This window comes from Paramormyrops kingsleyae, chromosome 21 (assembly GCF_048594095.1).
Source record: "Paramormyrops kingsleyae isolate MSU_618 chromosome 21, PKINGS_0.4, whole genome shotgun sequence".
In the NCBI taxonomy this organism is placed as follows: Eukaryota; Metazoa; Chordata; class Actinopteri; order Osteoglossiformes; family Mormyridae; genus Paramormyrops; species Paramormyrops kingsleyae.
Window position 1 is genome coordinate 18379630 of NC_132817.1, and position 21636 is coordinate 18401265.

Here is a 21636-nt window from a genome sequence, read left to right on the forward strand (position 1 = left end):
TTACTTTGAACAGAAATAAAAGAGAATGAATATTTTCACAACTTTAATTGACATTAGACTATGCTGATTGCATTAGTACAGTGCTTAAGCACTGATTACGTTTTCGTTTGAGTGAAGCGCTACCAGCTGTACACGAAGAGAAAGGCCACATATGAACATGCAGGACATGCATGTGAACGTGCTGTCGGGGGCTGACGGCAAGCCAAGCTGGCACAGAGGCAGGGCAGCCGAAGCTGGGGTTCTGTGTTTGTGCAAAATGGGCCTGAGAGGGGGGTGGGCCGTGATCACAGCATCATTCACATGGATGCAGAGAGGGGCGAGAGAGCGTGCGAGAGAGAGAGACAGAGAGAGAGAGAGAACGAAACTCAGCTCAGCCTATCAGAAGCCATCTGAGTTGACAGAGGGAGAATAGAGCAATGGTACACACCTGTAAGGAAAACACGGTATATTTCTCTGTCAACAACAGCTGGCTAACTTAGAATTTTATGATGGATAAGGTGGCTGTTGAGAGGTGACACATTTTAGAAGGTGACTTCGTGGTTCTGCTACCATCTTTATTAAAAAAGGAAAAACAGTCACCTTGGATACTCATTGGAGAGGTAAGAATTTCAACCAAATGTTCAGATATAAATTTTAGACCTGTATTTTTTTAGAACTAATTGCTGCATGATTTGTGAGACAGACGTCACAACTCATCGTGATTAATGGTAACATCTGAAGTTGCCGCGTGCTTTGTGCAGTGAAATAATTGAAAAGTGCAAATGCAGTAGGTATTTTGATTTAAATGGTTCATATGTATATCAAATACTTTGCGTCAGACAAACAGTAACTCTTTAACAAATACTACACTTTCATTTTCTTAGAATTAATCAGAGTTTACAGTTGTAGACGGCTTGGATGCTCACAAGTGAGGCGTACTTCAGAGGGGCGCGCACAATTAAGCGTTACCAAATCTCAAAGAGCATCCTGTGGCCCAAACCTCTGCAATCATCATCACCTGGCGACAGGACAAGTTCACGTAACAAAAGCATTTCTCTTTTCTTAATGCCAGTGTGGCAGGACTAGCCTTCAGTCCTTCAGTGCACAGGCTGGCAGATTAAAGCAGTGCTTTAAAAAGCAGAACTCTCTTGACCAAGACAAATCTCACAAACCCCACAGGACAGAGTGCATCCTATTTTAATGAAATTCTGGGATGATAGCTCATATGAATGAAATAAGAGCTGAAATATTACAGTGAATGTTACAATAATAATAAGAAAAATAATAATAGTGATTATTATTAATGATGATGCTTATTATTATTATTATTGTTGTTGTTGTTGTTGTTGTTAAACTATGGCCTTATATGCGACACATGCAGATTTGTGGGTTTGATTCCCGTCTCCTGGCTGTGTGTTTTCACTTCACCCTCGTGCTTCCATAGGTTTCCTCCCACAGTCCAAAGAGTATCAATATCGGCGTTTGTAAAAATGCCCGCACCACGTCAGTGTGTGCAGTGTGGGCAGTCTGCTGGTGCCCGCTGCCTAGTGCCACGGCTTCCGAGGAAAGGCTGCAGGCTCTTACAGTCGCGCGTTTACATAGTGGGCATCGTGGTGGGTCACTGGGTACCGCAGTGAACTTACGCTTCCAGGTTAAAGGTCGCTTCTGGCTCAGTGCGTTTGGGTTGTGAGGAGCAAGTTCTCCCCATGTTTGGGTCGGTTCCTGCCGTTGGTTCCAAAGGACCCTGTGGTTCCAGAAGAATCAGGGACACCAAATTGACTAAATGTGTGTGTGTGCAGTGATGCACTGGTACCTCATCCATGACTCCCTTTGCCTCACTGGAAAGAGAAAACTATACCAATATTGACTTGTTACACTAATGGCCACCTTGTGAGCAGAGGAAAAAAAAACAAGCCTTTAGTTTTCATTCTTTATTTCTTATTCTTTACATTCCACACGCATTTGTTTGCAATTGCTGTTGACGCTGCTAAGGGTAGCTGATCTGGCGCAGTATGTATTTTTATATATAATCTACATGGCTGAATTATGTATATACACAAACAGGTGTATATATTGTTTGTTAATTCTAAATATTTTATTGTTTGTATGTTGGATGTATGACTGATTGTCAGAAGTGTAAATGGAGAGTAGATGCTTTTCCTAGTTGTATTGTTTTTGATTTGTCTTTTCTTAAAGCCAGATTGTATGCTAGCCTCAGAAAAACATTCCACGGTTGCTATGCGCAGCATGGCACAGAAATGTTTGTGCACATGTATCCTTATAAGGTGAGAAGACAATGAATCTTCAGGTCCCATTCTTTAGTGTTCATTCTATACATGTAGCTCATTATTTAGTTCTAGAATGTGAATTCAGAGATACCTTCTTCTACCAGCTAGAGGAATCACTTCCCCTAGACTTTCCCTGCCTCACTGGGAAACTTTCCTCACACGTGTGCTTCAGCTTCTCGGTTCCATGCTAGTCGCCTTACAGCCACTTACCGTGTTTATGCCTTGACGTCGACCCTCGATGTCGCTGCTCTGGTCTGTCTCACGAGACACGGCATCCTTAGCAAACAGAGGCAGCTAAATGCAGTGGCTATCGAACACTGTCTCCTCATGTTGGGAAAATCGATACGCTCCTCCATACTCGTGGCATTTGGCCACACTATGAATTCATCACATTCATGTCCAGCTGCCAGTATCTGAATATTAGAGAAAGCCAAGGTGAAGTATAAGGACTGACATCCAGTGATATCTCACAAATCAATCACTGCTTCTTCATCATATAACTGCAATGCTTCCCCAATAGTCCCACAACATGCCATTTGATGAATTGGCTTCACTAAGCTGCCAATAATGTGTTGTTAGGGTCCCCTGTGATACGATGGCATCCCGTCCACAGTGTCCCCTCCCTAACACTCTGCGCTGCTTGGGACAAGTTCCACAGCCCATTTGGCAACTCTGTGATGCATAATATCTTTGGGGATAGATGGAGGGAGCCTTAAACTCACCTTTTAAGCTACATGTGACCTAATTCTCCTGCTATTCTCTTGAGCTGCATGCTTAATACGAATGGCTTACATGAAATTGCAGTATATTAGCTACGCTAACATGCTAACACGCTAGGTACTGAATCCCCAAACTAACAAACAAAAAGCTATTGAGCAAAGAAAGAGCAGGTGGTAATAGAGCACATGAAGGCTGAACAAAGTCAGTGTCCCAGCTGGGGGACTGTAAATATCCTCAGAACAGACAGCTCCATGTTTTTGTTTTTACTGCTGTACGCACAGAAGCCATTATTCTGTTTATGTCTGGCATGAGAGGACAGGAATTAACCTGGAAGCTTCGGACACTGGCGAGACCGAAGACAGAAAGCAAAAACACGTTGCATTAAAACGCATGTGACGCATAACCGTCATAAAACAGACTCTCAGCATGCGTAACGCTAAAGCAGGCCATTGGCAGGCAGTGCGATTTTGTCTAAGCAAAACAGATTATTAATTATATATTATTCCACTTGCTTTATTGTAAAATCCCCACAGGCTAAGTTATTCTGTTAATGGCTGAAATATGTACCCAGAGACTAAAACCATCTTTTTTTCTGAACACAGGAGATTTGATTAAAATCTATATTTATAAAAAGGCTTTTACAAGACCCCAAAAAAAAAACGTTAGCTTATATATGACTTTTCCAGAAAGAGCTGACTCCATTGTCATGTGTTTGATTTGGACATAGTGTGAGGGTGACCTCCATACTCCCTGACCACATGGAACCTGCTTCATGCGACATACCATGTGGAAACGTCAGCATATCAACAGATCGAACATCCCCTCCAACGACAATCATTTTAGCCCTCATTTATACTGGGGGGGATGTACCTGAAGTGATTCTAGGATTTTTCATGGTGGAGGTGGGGGCATAGAGGGTCCATAATTCATATTGAGGGGCCAGCATTATAGTTAGCCAATGACATGGTTTGAATTGGTGACTGACAGGGGAGGGAGTAGTTTGGGGGCCAATCAGTTTTCAGCTGGGGCCAATGCCGCAGTGGCCCCGCCCTTGTATATACCCATGGGACACATAGGCGGGGGGCTATACGATTGGATGGGGTAGGTCTCAGACGTCACTGACATCTGGCCCAGTACATCCTCTCCAGGGCTGCTGGCATCATGTTTCGTGAGACGGAAACGCCAGAGCGGAAAAACCACGGCAGCACTTTCCTGCACGGATGATGTGCGTCCTGACCGCAGACAGCACCAATCACACAACGGTATTAGGAATGGAAACGGTTATTAATGTTGTGGGTGGGCGTTGTTCGGCTTGACTGGGGCAAACCACTAGCAAGCACTGCACAGCGTTCACCAACTATTAATGCAATTTCACCGCTTTTCCCCAAAAGCACTTAGAATTTAACCCATTTATACAGCTGGGTATTTTATTGGAGCAAATCCCATTAAGTGCTTAGCCTGAGGGACCATAGCTGGGCCCTTCTGGGACTCAAACCATCGTCCTTCTGGTTCTATTCCATTCAACATGGCCACCACTGGTGAGGCTAGGGGAGTTAGCCCTACAGGGGCCCCTAATGGCTACGGTCAGCCCTCGTTACGCCATCGCTAGTTTTCGGGGTTCCTTAGTCATGTGACGCGTGAATCACGGGGGCTCTGTCACTTAACATGTCACAGATAAAAGCAAACGGAAGGAGAAGAGTCACTGAGAAAGAAATCACTGATGCTGAAGGTTATTAAAATGACAGTTTGACCCTTTTAAATGTTAAGCCATTAAAAACGTTATAAAGTGCAGTTGTAAATGCAGAGGGGAAGACCCAGCGTTGTCACACTCTCATGAATCACCCCTGCTGCATAATCTCCTTTCCAAAGGGGGCACTGTGTTCCAGTTGTTTTATACAGGTGTCAAGCCAATGCTTTACAAATGAGGCCCCTATTCCCCTATGGCCACACCAGCAAGTCCCTTCCGAATCTACGTCAGGTTTTCACTGGCACCAGAGCTGTTCTTTTGTTTCATTTATGTGTTTTAATGTAGTGACAGAGTCCAGACACAGTAATCTTCCGGCATAACCTCGCCAAAATACCATGTTTAGCGAACTAGTACGGCTTTACTTAATGCCACATTTTTAGTAATTTATGAACACATTCATAATGCATTATAATGCATTCATAAAGCATTATAGGCATGGCTGTAAATGTTTATAAAAAGGCATAATACATTATAGCAACGAATTGACATAACTGGTATGCAAGTATGCATTCACCTTTAAAAGCGATACATGCGACAATCGATTGTTGTAACAGCACAAATACGTACGTATTTTATGTGCATTTGTGCCCGATTATAGCCATGTTTATTATGCATTATGACTGCCTTATGAAGCTCTCATTTATAATGCACTATAAATACCTTCAGAATGCAGTACAAAGCATCCTTAATGCTTATACTGACTATTATAATGCATAATAAACATGGCTATAATGTGTTATGCCTTTTGATAAATATTTATAGCCATGCCTTCAGTAAAGTGTTTCTGATTTTTTTTCTGCTCTGCCATTTTTATTTTCTAAAAATGATTAAAAAAAAAAGGGTCAACAATTAGCCCCAGTTTCCCCAATAACAAATATGTCTACAGCTTGTTATTTCTTTGCTAAACTCTGATCCTGTTCCTTTCTTTGTTATTTTCAGCCCACCCTTTCTTTCAATTGGCTGTTTTCAACCATGACAGAGGGGTATAACTGTTCCTCTACAGACTCTCTCCCCTCATTGGTCGCAAACTGTCAGGCGGGCGGGCCTTGCGACCTCACGGGCCTGGCCCCGGAGAACGTCAGCGTGGAGCTGGCGGCCACGTGCGTGAGTCTGGAGGAGTATCTGCGGCGTCACCTGGGCCCGCGGCGGTCGCCCGTCTTCCTGCCCGTGTGTGTCACCTTCCTGCTGATTTTCCTGGTGGGCGCAGTGGGCAATGCACTGACCTGCGCCGTCATCGCTGGCAAGAAGGTCATGCACACGCCCACCAACTACTACCTGTTCAGCCTGGCGGTGTCGGACCTGCTAGTGCTGCTCATAGGGATGCCCCTGGAGCTGTATGAGATGTGGAGCAACTACCCCTTCCTGCTCGGCCAGTGGGGGTGCTATTTCAAGACGTTCCTCTTCGAGACGGTGTGTTTTGCCTCCGTCCTGAACGTGACGGCGCTCAGCGTGGAACGCTACGTGGCGGTGGTCCACCCCCTCCGCGCCAAGCACGTGGTGACGCGGGCGCACGCCAAGCGCGTGATCGCCGCCCTATGGGCCATCTCCATGCTGTGCGCTGTCCCCAACACCAGCCTGCACGGCGTCAGCTCCCTGCGTCCCGTGCTGGAACGTGACCTCCCCGAATCGGCCATCTGCACCCTCGTCAAGCCCACCTGGATGTACAACCTCACCGTCCAGGTGACAACAGTCGTCTTCTTCCTGCTGCCCATGCTGACCATCAGCGTGCTGTACTTGCTCATCGGGCTCCAGCTAAAGCGGGAGAAGATGCTGAGGTCTTTGGAGGCCAAGTCCAGTCTGGGCCAGGACAATTACTACAGTGTGCAGAGGGCACGCCACAGGCAGATCACCAAAATGCTCTGTGAGTCCCCTCCTACTTTATGGCCAAAATTATGGAAACACTTCCAATTTTTAGAGACTGCTGAACTTTATTCAGCTGTTGCACCAGTCCTTATTTAATCATCCAGTGTATGATATCTGTAACATTCTTTGATTGCCTATAAACATTACCACCAATATTCGTGTAGCAATTGTTAAAGCGCAATGCCAAAAATGCTCAGTGTTTCCACAATTTTGGTGACTAGTGTACACCCCCCGTCCCAAACGTTTGCTTATATCGTATCTTCATGGTAGATCCAGACAAGGAAAGCAGAACGAGAACCAGCTATAGATCAACACGATGACTCAACTGCGCAAACAGAAAACAGCACTTATCATGCAAACATAATTAGGCAGAGCTTGTTTATTGGCGATATCAAATTATAAATCTAATTTAATGCTCCCCAGGAAGTACTTCTACATACACTTAGTGGCCAGTTTATTAGGCAGCCCTACATAGTACAGGGTCAGACCCCTTATTGTCTGCAGAACCACTTTAAAGGTTGACGAGTTGTGCATTCAGAGAGTCCATTCAGCGCAACACTGCTGTACTGAGCTGTTATTTTATTTAACGCTTGCACCCTTCCTTTTAGCCTTAACACGTCTGGCCATTCTCCTCAAACCACAGAATAACTGGGTGTCTTGGTTTAATGCGCCGTTCTCTGTAAACTCTAGACCAGGGGTCTCCAACTCCGGTCCTGCAGAGCTACTATCCAGCAGGTTTTCTATCCTACCCGGCTTCTGATGAGCCACACCAGATCTCAGGTAAATACCAGGAGCAGGTGTGGCTCATCGGAGGCCAGGTAGCATAGAAAACCTGCTGGATAGTAGCTCTGGTTGGAGACCCCTGTTCTGGACACTGTAGTTTGTGAAAATCCCAGGAAGGTGTTATTTAAAATCATATACAGTAGCATGCATGTTAGCCGTTGTATTTTTAGCCATATCTGCATGCTGTATATATTCAATTCAGAATTTGCAGTAGTAGACTGTTCACATTAACAACCCACTATAAATAGTTATAATTTTCAAAAATGTTGCCTATTAACTCTAGATAAATGCCTTTGTCCTATTCCTATAGCATCTTGGTGTATGGGGGTGGGGTCTTGCATTAATACTGGGGGTCTGATCTAATCTCTGTGTGGAATTATAAATTCCTGAACTTAGCTTCCTGGCTTTGCTGTCCCAATGTCCTGATAAATCCATTCAGACCAAGGAACCAATATCTGTCTTGTGAAAAGGCAGAATTTGTTTATTTTTCCATATAAACCAAACTCCTTATCAAATACCTCCTTATCCTGCAGTCCTTATCAAAGCCAGCCAAGAGAAAAAGATCAAGAGACTTTTCCAGAGGAAAGAACACATCGTCCTTGAGTCCTCCCTGCGTAGCGTTATCTCAGAAATGTGTCCCCATATTCTCAGTGCATCTCAAAACATCCCTTGTTAACCGGTTGGCTACTTCTACCACAAGGATTTACTGTTCCTGAGTCCGTGTCAAAGTGGACTCATTACTAATCCAGCCAGATGCGAAGCCTACAGCAGCAATGTGGGAAATTTGGCAGTGTTCACAACCCAGGCTTAAAATCACAGAAGAGTTCATAATTACTCATAAACAGAAAATACTGATTTCTGGGTATGTCAGTTACAGCCTGAAGGTAAACCTACACACAAGGCATACCATTCAAGCTGCATTTTCAGTGTGTAGAAAGTATCCTGGATAAAGGACGCTTTAGGTACCATTTTGCCATGGCAACCAGTTAATGTTTGTGCTCTCTGTGAAATTTAGCCGCTAATTAACTAATTGATGAGCAGGTTAATAATTCATTAGTAGCAAGTTCAATATCAATATCTGCAGAGATTTCAGTGGGTCAGTGAACCTGGACAGGAAAAAGTGACCTTTATTCTCACTAATCTCTAAATGACATTTAGCATTGTTTTCAATTATGAATGCAGGTGAGAAACCACAGTTAGTATTAGCCGAACCTCTGAATTTGGCACTAATAGATATCAACATGCATTAAGAAGCAAGCACATATATTACAATATCACAGATTTGTTTATAGATACATAGATTAACTGTAGATACCTTCATAATGCAGTACAAAGGATTCTTAATTCTTATACTGACCATTATAGCGCATTATGAAGGTATGTATAGTGCGTAATAGATGACAGCCTCATTGGAGCTTATAAAGTATTATAATCAACATTATAATGCCTTATGACTGTCAATAGAAGATGCTGTGATGCTTTATTAATTCTTATACCGACCGTTATAATGCATTATTATAAAGATATCTATAATGCATTGTAGATGACAGCTTTAGGTAAAGTGTTACTGAAAACTGTATTAAATAAAACTGGTTTCCTGTGTAATCATATTTAATTTAATACATTTAAAAACATTATTCTGAGTAAAGCGTCCACAGGCATCGGTGGACTGCCAGGGAGGTCCAGGGCACAAGGAATGTTAGGAGACCAAGGTGAGGGTCTCTGCCAGAGACAGACTCTGGGCCCCATCAAACCACATCATATCGCACCACCAACCCAGACCAATCCAATTATGTTCCAGACCTTTTGGAATTGTCCTGACTTTCCCCCCATTATCGCGCCCCTGCTTGTGGTCTAAAATGACTCGGACATTGTCTATCCATTAGACCAAGCTGTACACCATGATCCCAGGCCGTGCGCCATGCCAGCGTTTACCTCCACATCGCTACGCTCACATTGTGAGGCTCTCAGGAAGAGCGACAGGTGGATTTTCTCCTCCATTAGCTGGTCGACAGCTCGGTACATACGACCGGTGTCACTCCCCCTCGTAACCACAACGTGGCCTCCTTAAAGACGTCCTCTCAAGAGATTCAGACATCAGAAGACGATCACTTGTATGCGTGACCCTTTATCAAAACATTTCCATATTGGCACGTACAACTGAATTTAATTTAATATGCCGTTGAGGGTATGTCCTGCCCAGTACCCTGCAGAGGTGTAAAGAGTACCTGAAAACCATACTTGAGTAAGAGTACAGATACCTTACTGTATAAATTACTCCATTACAAGTTACAAGTCACCAATTCCAATAAGACTTGAGTAAAAGTCGTAAAGTATCCAATTTTAAAAGAACTTAAGTATTTTACTCGTACTGAATGTAGGCTCAAAGAACACCAAGAAATGTGGAAAACAAGGAACTATTTATTTATGAGGCTTTATTTCCTAATATAGACATTAAATTGAACACCTCAATGTTTCAAAATGGCAGAAGAAGAAAATAGAACAAAAAGTCAGTCTCAGTCAAACTCAAATGTTCAAAAAAAAGGTAAAACAATAAAAAAAACTAATAAAAAAACAAATTCAGAGCTGACTTTAATGGTGTTTTAAGGGCAATTCTTAAGGGCAATTCTTAAGGGCATTTCAAGCAAAAATTGAGCACTCATAGTAATAAAATAATGACTTGAATTACACCATGATAATTATCAATATCGTTTAATATGATCATGATAAAAATATTTTTGCTATATCGCACAGCCTTAATGGATGCTACCACAGTGGCTTTGCTAACTAGCTAATAACTAGTAACCCATAGGAAGCAATTAAGCTGAACAGTCGTTTGAGCAGACAGTAATATCTGATGACGCACAAAGTCTTTAAGTGTCAAATCTTGTTAACTACATGGAAGCTATATTATCAGCAAGAAGGTCTTTACCTAGTTACCATAGTTTTGGTAGTGAGTCGGCTAGATAGTCAGCTAACTGATGGAAACGTTTAACCAGCAGCAAAACAACCACAAACAACCATGCGGGTCCCACAGTAAAATCTTTGTGCAGTAATTGACAGTCAATAGTGTCTAGCAGAAACATTAACAAACAAAATAAGAAATAATAGATAGCACTGTTATTACACTGGGATACTAAAGATTTTTAACTTAATGACATAACAGGTACTACAACGATTCCGTTCTGCGAGTTCGCTTTGGCTTCCGCTTTAAGACGTGTTGGACAAGGGCGTGGCTTTCGCGGTACGAATGGGCCGGGTTGGATGTGGGCGGGGTTGGATGTCCAACCCCGCCCTCCTGCAGGCTGCAGCCAGACATACTTGAAGAAATTAGCCGTGGTAGATAAAGATCCTGACTTGTCGCACGCAATCACAATGTAGCGAGTAACGGTAAGCGTCCGTTCAAATGTAGTGGAGTAAAGAGTACATATATTCAGTCACAAATGTAGTGGAGTAGAGAGTAAAAGTTGCTTATATTTTTGATACTCAGTACAAGTACAAAGTAGCCAAAAAAATACTTAAGTACAGTAACGAAGTCCATTTACTCAAGTACTTTACACCACTGGTACCCTGTGTTTCCAGTGATCGATTCCAGTCTTACCATAACCCTGCACTGGATAAATGGAAAACTGGATGGATGGATGGATGGATGGATGGATGGGTGGATGGATGGATGGATATTTGGTTTGTTTTGAACACAAAGGTCTTCCATATATACCCACATTCCACTCCTTCTTATTTATTTAAAGGTTTGTGTCCCTTTTGTGGCAAATTGGTAAGACAGGAAAGGCTTCCATGGCCAAAGATTAGGAAAGAGGGAGTGAGTCAATCCGAAGGAGACGCGCTTAAGCATGCGGCTGATAATACAGACAGCAAGCTGCAATCTTTACAGGTGCAACTGGGCTTATAGGAAACAAAGCTCCACCTTCTATTATGAAGCGCACTGATGCAGAAATGCAGGCTGCAGTGGAGATAAACAGTGGTTGTTAGCAAACACCGGCATCCATAAACTGAGTATTTATGAGTGGAAATCCAAAAATGAACACAGTGAAAGCTGGGACATGCATAGAATGATGGCGGGTTACCCTACAGGCAGTCTGCATTATGTCAGTGACTATGTGTCACAATCAGGCTCCCCATGATGCCCACAGTTCAGTGAACAGGACGCTAATAGGGCAAGGTAGCGCGGCATTGTGGGAAATAACATACCTACAATCGTGCATTTCAGTAAGAACCTAATAAGTGATTGGCATAGGGCCAGAGGTTTGTAGGTTCATATCCTGCCCAGAATAGCTTGCATGATCTCCTTGTGTTCATCTAGGTTTCTGTCCACTATTCAAAAATATGTGGCTAGATCAGTGTTTCCCAATCCGGGTCCATGTTTTTGCTCCCTACCGGGACCCTGTCTGTGGGTCCCCAAGGACCAGCTTGGGAAACATTAGGCTAGATGAATTGGTGTCTTTTCATTGTGTGATTGCATCTGTGTAAATCCCTGTCTCATTACCTGTGTAGAGCTTCATGGTAGCCCTTTACCTTATAAGGCAGCTTTTTGGGGAGCCAATGACGGCCCTGTATTTGCTCCCTCCCAGCTCCCCGCCGGACAGTCTACCTATTCGTGGACTGTCTACAGGTCCCTGAGGACTGCATTGGGAAACATTGGGATAATCAGTTTCTGAAGCCACACATTGCTAGAATCGGCTGCTCTGAAGATCTGACCCAACAGGCTTCAGAGCTGCAAGCTCCTTTAGGGTCCGGCACAGGATGAGCTGTCGTGCGGGGAAGCCAGCTCTCTCGCCGCCGGCTGAAGCAGAAGCCTCTGATCCAGCTTGTAGAGTCACTGGTGAACTAAAAACCCCTCCAGGCACAAGACGGGGACAGGAAGACACACTGTATGGTGCACATTAGGGTCTGATCTTCTTGCATGTCAAAACCAGGCAACAAGAACACCTCTGTGACACCTCAGTGAGGCGATTTTGCTTATTAAAGCAATACTGCACCTTCAGGAGTCCTGCTACAGAATTATAACTGTGCCAATGTGGTCCAAGGCATCTCCAGACTACCTTATGAATAGGGAATCATCTACTATTGAAGAGATCCACTCTTATGCCCCTCCTGAGTGCTGAGAAAATTCCCACCTTGTTTTTTTATTTGCTTATTAATTGATGTGTCTAATTAAAGGACTATTGTCCTAGTGCTGCAGTATGCTGGCCTAGTGCTGCAGTATACTAGCCTAGTGCTGCAGTATGCTGGCCTAGTGCTGCAGTATGCTGGCCTAGTGCTGCAGTATACTAGCCTAGTGCTGCAGTATGTTGGCTTAGTGCTGCAGTATACTAGCCTAGTGCTGCAGTATGTTGGCCTAGTGCTGCAGTATACTAGCCTAGTGCTGCAGTATGCTGGCCTAGTGCTGCAGTATGCTGGCCTAGTGCTGCAGTATACTAGCCTAGTGCTGCAGTATGCTGGCCTAGTGCTGCAGTATGCTGGCCTAGTGCTGCAGTATACTAGCCTAGTGCTGCAGTATGTTGGCTTAGTGCTGCAGTATACTAGCCTAGTGCTGCAGTATACTAGCCTAGTGCTGCAGTATACTAGCCTAGTGCTGCAGTATGCTGGCCTAGTGCTGCAGTATACTAGCCTAGTGCTGCAGTATGTTGGCTTAGTGCTGCAGTATACTAGCCTAGTGCTGCAGTATGTTGGCTTAGTGCTGCAGTATACTAGCCTAGTGCTGCAGTATACTAGCCTAGTGCTGCAGTATACTAGCCTAGTGCTGCAGTATGCTGGCCTAGTGCTGCAGTATACTAGCCTAGTGCTGCAGTATGCTGGCCTAGTGCTGCAGTATGCTGGCCTAGTGCTGCAGTATACTAGCCTAGTGCTGCAGTATGTTGGCTTAGTGCTGCAGTATACTAGCCTAGTGCTGCAGTATGTTGGCCTAGTGCTGCAGTATACTGACCCAGTGTCGCATTATACTGACCGAGTGTCACAATATACTGGCCATAGTGCCACAACATACCGGCCTAGTGTATAGTATACTGGCCTAGTGCCACAATATACTGGCCTAGTGCTGCAGTATAATAGCCTACTGCTGCAGTATACTGGCCCAGTGTCGCAGTATACTGGCCTAGTGCCACAATATACTGGCCCAGTGTCACACTATACTGGCCTAGTGCCACAATATACTGGCCCAGTGTCGCACTATACTGGCCTAGTGCTGCAAGTCCATCCACCCAAGAGCATCCCAGTCCAACCGAAAATTGTCCACATTAACCAGGAAGTTTCGATCCATTTAGATGGCCGTGGCAGACTGGAAACTGGAGCGTTCCAGCTACAACTAACACATGATTATCCCTTTGGGGTCATGGATCATAATCTCTTTTTAGAAGCAAGTACAGCTACTGTAATCAAGTGCCATAACTTAGCTTTAGGCTCCAAATATATGTAACATCCCAGCAAGGAAATATGTGCAATATAATCTGAACATGTAATATTAACAAACAATGAGAAAATAACTCTATTAATATTGAACAGGAGCTCCTTTTAATTGCTAGTTAAGAACAAGACAATATTGTTTCTTCTTTTTAGAGGCTCAGCAGAAAGCAAAGGTGTTATTGGAAATATACTGGAGGCTGTTTCCTGGCATCCGACGGACTTCTTTGCCACACTGTTACCAATCTCTTTACAAGGATATTTTACCCCTTTTCCCCCGTGTTTACAAAAAGGATTTATCTGGCAGGTTCCTGCTAAAAATACATAGTGACAAAGGAAGACCTGGCTTGTGAGCTTCGGCAGTGGCTAATTTCCATATCAGGGAAAGCGGCGGTTCAGGGCCCGAGTAAAAACCATTAAGTCGCTCTGAAAGTGCTGGAGAAACTCAAACCTGCTACCAGTGCTTTTAAGTCTATTTTACTTTGCAGGCACTAATGTATTGCAAAGGTGGCTGTACATACACTGTATATTGTTCTTTCTTTGCCACATCAGTGTTGTGCTGGTCCTGTCAGGTCCAATAGTGTATTTATATTAACCCCTTATTACAGTCTCTTTATGTAAGCTGGTATAAAATGTGTTTGGTAATTCAGTCACAATTAAATGCTGGATGTCATGTAAGTTGTTCAATAGCATAAACAGTAGAACCATAAAGGTGAAATATTTGATGCTGAGTAACTTCCTGCGAATTGAGTATGTTTTCTGCCCAATGCCAGCCCTGCATTACACGCTGTGTAATTTCTGCAGGTCGCTCATCTGTAACAATGGCGAAATGGATAAAAGCATTTTCACCAGAGTAATTTGCAGCCAGTCTAAAACAGTTTGCCTTCAGAACGTTTTGTACAGGGATGACGCGATTCACCGGCTCGCATCAGTGCGCCGGTATTAAAGTTCACAATGTGATTGTGTGATTGAAAATAGTGTGCACTGGATACAATTCGGGATTAACTCAGGATGCATCGTTTGTAACATGCTTCCATAGATAATATCCAATTTATTAATATACAATTATTAGTAGAGGTCCTATGCTGTTAATATTTAGAAAAGTGACAATTTTTGACCAATAATTTTACATTTAGACTGATCGCTCTTAAACTGTTTCTGTATCTGTTCCGTATAGGATTACACAGGATCTTATTTTTTTGCATTGCATCGTATCACATTAGTAGTTGCTTCATATGTATCTGTAATGTATCTAATCACTGCCAGGGCATCAAGTTGTGTATCACATGGGCCTCAATGATGGAGACATTCGTCCCAGTTTTGTAGGGACTGATTTCTATCTATGACTTTGTGCTCCAATTGGGAAGGGGAATACAGTCACATGACACAGGGTGGGGCGGGCAGAATGGGGATTCTTCTGGGGTAAGGCTTTAAGTAATGAAATACATGAGAGAGTGTGAAACAAATTGAAATGATATGTGCTTTCAGTCCAGGGAAGTTTAGTAAGGACTAAACCTCTGGTTTCAATTGGTTTAACCTCAGGACATCAATCAATTAAGCAATTAATTCACAAAAGTAGTGCTGGAGATCATTTGCAAGGGGGGGTGCTAGTGGAGATTAAGGCAAGGGTTATTCTAGGCCTTGTGCCGCCGGTGAACATCAGGACCCTGTAGGACCTCCAGGTTCTCTGCCATCTTACGTTCAACACGTGGGCTTTGTCGCCGCCCTGCAGGCGTGCTGGTGGTGGTGTTCGGGATCTGCTGGGCCCCCTTCCACACGGACCGCCTCATGTGGAGCTTCATCGAGGTTTGGACCGAGTCCCGGCAGAAGATGTTCGAATACGTCCACATCCTCTCCGGTGTTTTCTTCTACCTGAGCTCCGTCGTCAACCCCATCCTCTACAACCTGATGTCCTCGCGCTTCCGCGAGATGTTCCGCGAGGTGGCGTGTCGCCGCCCCCGGCACCGGTACTCCCCGAGCGTGACCCGTGACACGCGGCTGACCCTGCGTAGCACCGTCTGCGAGGGCCACCCCGGACCCAGCGTGCCCATCTCAGACGGCGAGGATTGCATCAAGTACGTGGACTATCAGCACGACCAGGAGACCACCATGGCGTAGGGGGAAGACACAAATCTTCAGTAGCCTTTCATTGTAATGCCAGCATTCAATATATGAACTAATTAATATCACTTAACCTTTTCAGGTGTAGATAATGTACTGATTAGGCCACTTCCCCGTCAACAATGACGTTGTTTCCTATCTAAGGAATAGCTTTAATTAATAAGCAGAGTGGCAGGACTGAAAGGTCGATGATAAGGAGTCTTTAAACACGGACATTAACATTTTTCATCAAGTGTCGCCGCATGACTTCATGACGCGTCAGCAAGCGTCCGCTTCCTCTCCGACTCCCCGAATCGCGATCAAATGCATTTCTGTTCCACGCAGCTGTTCCACTCCATTGCGTTTAATCCGTATAATGTTACAATAAAACAATAAAAGCAAAAATCAATAATTATATATATACATCACAGAAAAGGCCAAGTTTATGGATGTGATGTGATTCTATGTTTTGATGGTGAAGATGTGCAGAAGGAATTGACCAAAGGAAATAGGCTTTTCTGAAACGTAGAAGACAATTCAGATATTTTTTTCATTTCAGTCTACTTCTTGGGATTAATCCCGATACATCAGAGATGGCAGCACCATGCCATGCATCCAGTCCTGAATGGTTATGTCTTCATACGCCAGGGGTGGGATTTGGTCAGAGGGAATCAGCCTCACACCCTCATTGGTCCATCCAGGGTTCTAGAACCACAGGTGTCAGAATGGGTGCCTGGCAAACAGGCAAATCACAGACCCCCTAAAGGCAGAATGAATAAGGGACATGGGAAAGATTCACACGGTAACCACATCCTGAATCTCGGTATCATATCCTAAACTGCCCAGCAACCCGTCCATCACGTCTCCGTGGATGTCGCTCTGTGTTAGCAGGAGCAAAATAAGAAATCAGGAAAACTGACAGAGTCCCCCGGCGGTTTGCATGACACTTATGATCCCCGAAGCGTTATATATTTACTAAATGACAAGCAAAAAGCTAGCAATTTGTTTAAAAAGTCTTTGCCGTTAAGATGAATTATTTGCATCAGAGATTTGATATATACATATATTTTTTTTTCTGAAACAGTGAGTAGTAGCACGTTAGTTTATCACTGGCTGTGTAATTATGCTAAGCTCTTCCTCGATTCCCTTCACAATTTTGATAGACACGTCCTTTTCAAAGCAGTGACAATGTTAGCGTCTGACATGGCTAGCTACAAATTACGCAAAGAAACAGACAGCAGACAGCTTTGTAAATACACAGAAAATGAAAACAGGGGTCAGCCCGGTGAAGCAGACAGCGTGACGGGTGCCAGTGTACGTCAACACGCGTGCGTTCAGCACACGAGCATCATGGCCGCTGTTTCTCTTTTAAAAGGAGATATTTGTCATGTAAATGGAGCCTCCCTAACTTCATCCCACGTCTGCTCTGCTCAGAATGCTGATGAAAGCAGCTCACTGCACGTTTCAGGCATCTCGCGCTTTCATGTGCGACTCGTGCTTTCCAGAGGAGGGAAAACCTCCTCTATTACTCCATTTGGCCCTTGATTAGGTGGTGACGGGAGGGAAGAGAGGGTGTTTAAAGTAAATAAGGCATCCAGCAGAGAGCTTCAGCTCTCAGTGACTCGCAGCGCTGAGGTCTGTCCGCTCAGATACCAGCCCAAAAGAGCAATGATGTTACTAGATTTGAAGGATGAAACAGGACTTTGAAACATTCAGTAAGTGGGATTAATCAGGCGCTCTCGCAAGATCAACTCACAACCCCATTGGTTACTTTAATGGTTCGTTATATCAGACTAGGCTGTGATTGGTAGTTTGAGGTGACTCCACCCACCTTGAATTTTGAAACCTCATACCTGTTGCTATTAGTAATAATGCCAGTGGACAGTGGACCATTTCTGGAGATTAGAGGGTAGAATTTCAGCTGCTGTCTCGTGACATCCAAAGGTGGAGTGCTTTAAAAAGGAGGTCCATTATCACAACGCAGTGCGTGGAGGGAAACAGAGAAGACAATCAAAAACAATCATTCCTGTAATATTTTACCATTTTGACATACAACTATGGGTCTAAGCTTAATGTATAAAATATAATGTAAAAAATACCTGTTTATCATGTAAATTAAAAAAATGGACATTTCCATTTTCTTTTCATATTTCAGAAATGACATCATCATGCCCTGGACGTCCACCAATGTGAAATGTAAAAATGTATTATTCTGGTTAATTACTGTTCTTGTCGTTGCTATTTTTTAAACCAGTAAAGTGGTTTATATCTTGTTTTCCGATCTTGTTGTAAATGTTGAGGATTCCTGACTGTTAATGTCAGCATGTGCGTAAGTCTTAAAACATTTGCTAACATGACCATGAATGTTGAAATATCCCACATCTCAACTGGAAAACTTGTGTAACAGATTAAATATATACTTTTTAATAATGTTGCAAAAAAAATGTCAATAATGACACCGCATTGCATTGATTTAGGAGACGCTTCGGAAAGGAGGGCCAGACTGAGGGTCAGGGGTCACAGAATGGTGACATCACATTGTGGGCCATGGGATGTGAACCAGCAACCTTCAGCTCATACGGCGTCCAAACCCACAGAGCCATATATCACCCCTGCTAAACTAATCAGCATATGTATGGGTGTGAATTACCACAGTGCCAATCACGCCTGCCAAAAATATGCCTTCCAAAGACGTATTCGGCTGACACATGCACAGAAACGTTAGGAAAACTGTGGAACACAACGAACATCCCACACTGGACTCACTTTACAATGGCAAAGGGATGAACGCAAGGTCCAGAGATGCAGAAATTGTGATACAACATCTTTCCTATATGTCTTAATGTCTAATACAATAGTCTTATAGTGAATACAATAGCTTTATATAAGTTTCTGTCAGGTTTCTGGGGAAGAGATGATTATCAGAAAACTATGGTGAGCTGTCATGTAGCTGCTGAACTAGCTTAATACCTTCTGTGTTAGTTAGGCTGTGGAGGACCAGCTGCTAACTGGAACTACTGAAGAACAAGGTGTTCAAACAAGATATAAATTCACTGGAGATGCATGTGTCCTGTGTGAGAATGCTGTGTTTAAATAGTTAAACTCTTTACTTAGTCAGGACCAGCAAAATACTGAGAATTTGTGCTTTCCATTTAGCATAGCATTTCAGCCTTTCCAGACTTCCCACATGAAACCGGACCCCAAATGTCCGCCAGGGACGTCAGAAAGCCAAACACAAGCCCTTGGGTCATGCTGGATGGGATTTGGCTGTGGATTAGTGCCATGTATCAATATACAACAGAATAAATGTCTTGTAGCACGGAGATTTTATATATCAGAAAATCTGAGGGAAATTTGAGGAGTCCAGTTCTTACTGTCAAATAAAAGATGTATCATTGTAATTGTAGCCGATGCTCCGTAGGGGGCGCTCCGAGCCTAACGAGCTGGCCCGTATAGTGAGCAGACTGCTGGCAGAGGGCAGGGTCCCTACTGGCGCCCCCCCCGGTGGTCCTCCAAGAGGCTGCAGGTACACAGCTGAAATGTAGCCAGACCAAACCATCATCCTGATGCCAGGTCGGTAAGTCAAAACGCTAAAGCACCCAATCAGTACGGCAGCCTGATCTGCGCAGAGCTGCTGCCATACTGGTGAAGGTTTGGCAGGTAAACAAAACCTGCCTTTTTATTTCTCTGTCGTTATAGAGTCTGGAGCTGAATTAAATGGACCAGCTGAACTGTAATATGAGACATACAGCAGATTTTCTCCCTCTTTCCACTCCTCTATTCCTAACTGTGTCAATGACTCATTTTTCGTACCTCGCTTCATCAATATGCTCCCCTATTAGGCCAAAATCTCATCTCTGCTTTTCTAATCAGTTGTTTCCACCAGCCTCTTGTACGAGCTGGAAACGCACTCTAGCTTCCAAATGCCCCTGATAAAATATGACAAGCTTCAAAAACAAAAGTTATTTTAAGGGTCTTCATTGTGCTTTTTCAGTTTTTTGGAAAATGACTGCCGCAGCCTGCCAAGAGCAACGTTCAAGAGGTTTAAATCTGAATTTAATGAAATGTCCCGTTGTCTCATAATACTTTCAGGATTTGGTTATTGTGTATAGTGCCAGGAAGGTCAAAATGCATGCCGTGTGAATATGACGAAAGCAAACTGCAGGGGGCGCTGCAGGAAGCAGTTACGTTTTGTTATAATCAACTATTGGCCAATCAGATTCCATTTTGAGTATATTTGCATGGTTAAGCTACAACATCAAACCCATTGACCAAAATCATTTCAATTCAAGAATTCTGCCATAAGAAATGCTTCATTACTGTTATTGTTAATTACTGCTGTCAGGATAATGGATAATACAGCGAGATCTCTGCAGGCCCCTCACATCTGTCTCTACAGTGTTACCTCACTTTTTCACCTTAGGCCAGCGGTTTACCTATGCGAGTCTCTTATGCGAGTCTCCTATGCGAGTCTCCTATGCGAGTCTCCTATGCGAGTCTCCTGTGACTTTCTTATCTGCTTTTATTAAGTTGCCTGTCATTTGCCTAACTCACATTTAGCTATTTGGATGCCTAATGCACTTCTCCGACTGACTATTGCACATAGCTTGTTTTATTAATCAAATGGATTTACTGACGTTAACATCATCTCTCTTCCTGTGGTTATTTGCTCACAGGGAATTTCAACAGTGTGGAAAAATCCGTCACCTGTCATTGCACCCGTCTGGGAATGTGGTTTTGTGGTCACGACCAGACTTCTCACAGCCACCTAGAGGTCATACAAAACGCTTCTTCTCTGCAACTGGACATAAGTACAATCGTGAATTGTTCTTTGGAGGTCACTTATTCTAAATCACAAACAGATGTTTCCAACCTTGAACGATACAGCTACTACGGGTCACTGAAATCGGAGCATTTTTAGAAATGTTTTGATCATTTCTTGGTGGCATTAACAATATGCATTGTCTGTCAAACATTACAATTCGTTTAGTAGGAATTTGGTAATCAGATTTGTTGGCACAAATTGAATTTTTCGTCTTCATGTCTCTTTTGGCGTCATTGTGTCCTTGCTTTATTGATCTTTCCTGTTGTCCCTTTTGGTTCAACTTAAGCTTTTGTAGCCAATGTATATAAATCCTGTATCACTGTAGCAGACAGTGCACCATTTTATATGTTACGTAAAAACTCATCAAACACAAGGCGCCATATTGGCTCATTAGGCAGCATTATGACATCATTTCCCCAGGGACAGGAAGTACAAACCCCACCCTCAGCTGTGTATCTCTGCACTGCTTAAGTTCTCTCTTTGAATATGTGGTGTCTTAGCCAATCCAAAAATATATGAGCGTGCCCCAGTGTTCCCAGTGCAGGCACTAGGCCTGTTTTCATTATGGATATAGATAGATAACCAAAAGCACAACTTGCTTTAACACGACCTGAGACCCAAGATAGGTGGATGGAACAAGGATGGATGTTTTAACAGAGCGTTTCGCAACCCATTCCGTTGGGACCCCCAGACAGCTCACCTCCCTCCTGGCTCCTAACACACCTGTACCAAGTATTACATGTTCTTGACTGTTTGGTTGTGCTGGAGGCTGAGAGGGACCAAAAATGCGGACTGTCTGGGAGTCCCCAAGGACTGAGTTGAGAGACATTGCTTTAACGCAATCCTTTTTCACATGAAATAAGTCACATTAACATGCAGCTACAGATATGCTTGATAATACTCTCTGAAGTGAC

General features: G+C 43.6%; 1 protein-coding gene across 2 annotated transcripts; it reads left to right on the forward strand.

Annotated features, from left to right (window-relative positions):
• The first annotated feature begins 326 nt into the window (after positions 1–326).
• LOC111853560 (neuromedin-U receptor 1-like) lies at positions 327–18123 on the forward strand. 2 transcript variants are annotated; one of them, XM_023830569.2, is made up of 3 exons: positions 327–599; positions 5674–6595; positions 15530–18123. In XM_023830569.2, the coding sequence occupies exons 2-3, from the start codon at positions 5707–5709 to the stop codon at positions 15913–15915; spliced, it is 1275 nt and encodes a 424-aa protein (XP_023686337.2). In that variant the 5' UTR covers positions 327–599; positions 5674–5706; the 3' UTR covers positions 15916–18123. The 2 variants fall into 2 exon arrangements, with proteins under 2 accessions (XP_023686337.2, XP_072560571.1); XM_072704470.1 differs by lacking the exon at positions 327–599 and having other exon boundaries at positions 5657–6595.
• The last annotated feature ends 3513 nt before the right edge of the window (positions 18124–21636 follow it).

Coding starts and splice junctions, on each gene's coding strand:
- LOC111853560 (XM_023830569.2), top strand. CDS start 5,707: ATGACAGAGGGGTATAACTGTTCCTCTACAGACTCTCTCCCCTCATTG. Junction 6,596..15,529: donor GCAGATCACCAAAATGCTCT/GTGAGTCCCCTC, acceptor GCCGCCCTGCAG/GCGTGCTGGTGGTGGTGTTC.